We start from the raw sequence: 3,592 nt of genomic DNA, 5'->3' as shown, positions 1-3,592 counted from the left end.
TCTGTTCTTTACTTTTCGTGCCCAGTCGTCTATTTTTATCCTCTCCCAGGCCTCCCTAAGCCGTGGCTGTCTTTTTTTGGGAATGTTACATAACAACGCGCTGGTTCTCAAGGCGAGTGATGCAGACTTTGAGAATGAAATATTACATCACTATCTGACACACGAGACAAGCTGTGTTAGTATTAAGAGATAGAGCACGTAATCGCACTCAAAACACCGTCTGTACGTCAAAGTTAAGTCGCCTTGGAACCTTCTTAACTGTCATACAAAAACTAGCCAAACGTGTTCCAAAGCTGCCCGCCGTTAGTGCTAATAGCAAGTCACGAATATGGGAAAAAAAAAAAAAAATCATAGCTAAATACTCAGGCACAGTACGTTTCGGGTTAAAGCAAGCTGCCATGGCCACCGGGAACAAAGTAGATTTGGCTTTTGAGACGCGATTACCGTATGGGGTGGGACTCGGTTTAGTGCTTGGGATAAGGGTAAGGGTTAGTTTTGGTTCTTGTTAGTTTTAAGGTTGAGGTTTGTTCAAAGTTGTGGTTGAAATAAGTCATTATTATTTTAGCCTAGGGTTCATTGTTAGCTTAGGGTTGACATAAAGGTTAGCATTAGGATTGGGCAGTGTTCCCACAGTTCCCTTAAAAAAAAAAGCTGAGTGACTTTACGCGATTACGTGGTTTTTAAAGTTAAATTATAAGCTACGTTACAATTACATTCAGCAGATGCCAGCAACCCCGCTTACCATAAAAGTGACAACCGTTTTTGCCAATGCTAATTGATAAGTGTTGTTCCACGTCAACGCACGAGTGAACACTGACTGAAAAATATGATTCTTATTCATCCATCCATCCATCTTCAACACCACTTGAGCTGAACAGCGTCGCGGGATTCCTATTCATGTGGTGTAAAATCTTACTCAGTGCTGTATCCAAGAGGCCGTTGATGGCATAACCACTTGGTCATGAATTAAAAGTGTCCATGAGATTTCTGTTCTGTTTGCAAACATGATGAAACGTTCACCAGTAACGAAATGTGACTTTGCAATGTAACCAAAGTGAAATTACCCCACTGAGAGAAATAACGCGTTAAGATTAGTCGTTGCATTCTAACGTGTTACCGGCGTCACTGGTTTGGTAAATTTTGGGTGGAACTTTTCTGAATGGGTTTGTGCTTGGTGAATTCCACCTAGCAACAAGTGACAACTCACATGGAGGGGTCTGTCCTTATGTGCTCACATGTATGCCCCCGTCAGGCCTGCTCCATGCTGCCCAGGCCGTGGAGGCGAGCGAGCGGCTTATGTAATCCTCAATGGTAGACGTCTGAAGGCGTAATAATAATAAACTCCATCTGAATGGAGAGCACTGTCAACAAGGTTCTATGATTATTGAATATAATGACGGCTTATTTTAGCTGCAAGTGCCCAGTTCAATGTGTTTACTCTTTGAAACAAAGTCGTCGTGACAAAATTCATGTGAAAAGAATATGTTCATTGACAAGAGAAGTGGTGGCAGGGTCCCAGGAGTCAGCATTCATCATTTTTTACATAATACGGAGTTGAAGCAAATTTTCACAATTCCACTTCCTGTTCTGTGGTTTTCATCACAATTTCCAAAACGCCTTAATATCTGGACAAACTTAAATGAACGAGTGAGGAATGATTAATGTGAGTGTCGGGGCTTGTGAAATATTGAAGTCAACATGTAACATGATCGATATATAGTGGCGCAGTGGAACCGTGCGGCAGAGGCCCCCCTCCGTCTTGTTCCTATAGGTGGGAGATGGAAAAAGAGGAGAAAGAAAGGCCATTACGCACATATTTTCATGTTAAGACACTTTCCATGCTGCTATTAAACTTAAACAAATTGCATTGCACTGCCATCTGCTGGCGTAAAGGTCAAAATGCGGTTACAACAAGGCAGTGGTGTGGACGTGACAGTGTTCTTCTGATCATTATTATTATCATCATACCTGCACTCTATTAAAAATGGGGGGTAAATCTATACTCATTTTTTTATGAGCCCATAAAATGGTATAAAAATAATAAAATAATAAAAATAATTATGGTGATTATTCATGTAACTGAACGTTATTACTGACGTTTTTTGTTTTTTTTTTGGTTGTTTATTATTTGACTGCTTACAGCATGCTTGTACGAAGTTGTGGTGTACTCCACATTTGGAGGATGCTCCTCACGTTCTGACCCCAATCATGTCGTTATATATAATAATGTAAATAATGTAAAGATGATTATTATGATTGTCGACATTTTCCTTTAAATATCGTTGACTAACCGATGTATTCTAATGACAAATTGTACGCATAATGTCAAGGATGATTAAATATCCAATACTTTGGTACGCAGCCCGTGTGTTGGATGCCCTTCCATGGGGCAAGTGGACCTAATAAAGTGTCCAGCTCATCTAACTATTTGCAGGAGAAAATCCCTTCACAGTTGAATACCTTTTCAATAATGCCGGCTTTATGAAGTGCCTCCCTCCCTCCCTCAGTTGCCATCTGTTCAGGAGAAGATAATTACATAAAGACTAATTACAAAGAGGCTGGGCTGTAATTAGTGATAAACGGCAATTGTAGTACTCAACGTGCTTGACTTCATCATTTGGCTTTTGATGCACACTGCAAAAATATGAACAAGAAGATGTATCGCCTGCAGCAATCAAGTCATCCGGGTCAATGTGCAGTCACAGGATCAGATCCAACTCCTTCAGGCGCTGCAAGAGGAACAGGAGGTGAACCAACACACGCACGCACACACGGGGACAAGTTTCTATTGCTCTGGGCAATGCACCGAGTGGCTACCGTGAATGCTCTGGGTATTCGAAATTTGAACAGGGGTTCCTGCGGCCACAACGGCTTCACCACCGCGTGCAAAAAAAGAAAAACATTTCCTCACGAGCTAGCCAGGAGTCGAACCTAGAATCTTCTGATCCGTAGTCAGACGCATTATCCATTGCGTCACTAGCCCCGCAAGTACAAGTCAACATCTCTCGGTGGTCCCTTGTGGAGGAACCTTCCGGTCCTGAAAGTAAAACAGCAAATGAATAAGCTCAGCATGCCATTTGCAGATGCCATGACCCGGATTCGAACCGGGGTTGCTGCGGCCACAACGCAGAGTACTAACCACTATACGATCACGGCCTGATGGAAGCTCTCGTGGGAACAAGTTTCTATTGCTCTGGGCAATGCACCAAGTGGCTACCGTGAATGCTCTGGGTATTCGAAATTTGAACAGGGGTTCCTGCGGCCACAACGGCTTCACCACCGCGTGCAAAAAAAGAAAAACATTTCCTCACGAGCTAGCCAGGAGTCGAACCTAGAATCTTCTGATCCGTAGTCAGACGCATTATCCATTGCGTCACTAGCCCCGCAAGTACAAGTCAACATCTCTCGGTGGTCCCTTGTGGAGGAACCTTCCGGTTCTTGATAAAGTAAAACAGCAAATGAATAAGTTCAGCAAGCCATTTGCAGATGCCGTGACCCAGATTCGAACCGGGGTTGCTGCGGCCACAACGCAGAGTACTAACCACTATACGATCACGGCCTGATGGAAGCTCTCGTGGGAACAAGTTTCTAT

At 43.1% G+C, this 3,592-nt stretch overlaps 1 protein-coding gene and 2 non-coding genes across 13 annotated transcripts in view; all 3 read right to left on the bottom strand.

Annotated features, from left to right (window-relative positions):
* Positions 1-2,136: 2,136 nt before the first annotated feature.
* The window catches only part of LOC109530881 (uncharacterized), a 23,712-nt gene continuing 22,256 nt past the window's right edge, over positions 2,137-3,592 (bottom strand). For 3 of the 11 annotated variants that reach the window (XR_002171081.1, XR_002171082.1, XR_002171079.1), the window contains one exon: positions 2,736-3,437. Coding sequence is in view for 5 of the 11 variants with exons in the window: in XM_019894825.1 (XP_019750384.1) it covers positions 2,874-3,037; positions 3,312-3,437 (290 nt within the window). In the remaining 6 variants the exon portion in view is untranslated. The other 8 variants (XM_019894825.1, XM_019894827.1, XR_002171078.1 and 5 more) reach the window with 7 other exon arrangements.
* Positions 3,085-3,156, bottom strand: trnah-gug (transfer RNA histidin (anticodon GUG)). Its single transcript has one exon. It is a non-coding gene; the product is annotated as a tRNA-His (tRNA).
* Positions 3,488-3,559, bottom strand: trnah-gug (transfer RNA histidin (anticodon GUG)). Its single transcript has one exon. It is a non-coding gene; the product is annotated as a tRNA-His (tRNA).

Source organism: Hippocampus comes, unplaced genomic scaffold, assembly GCF_001891065.2.
Source record: "Hippocampus comes isolate QL1 unplaced genomic scaffold, H_comes_QL1_v1.1 scaffold319, whole genome shotgun sequence".
NCBI lineage: Eukaryota > Metazoa > Chordata > Actinopteri > Syngnathiformes > Syngnathidae > Hippocampus > Hippocampus comes.
The sequence above is the reverse complement of the archived record's forward strand: the minus strand, read 5'-3'. Positions and strand labels throughout refer to the sequence as shown.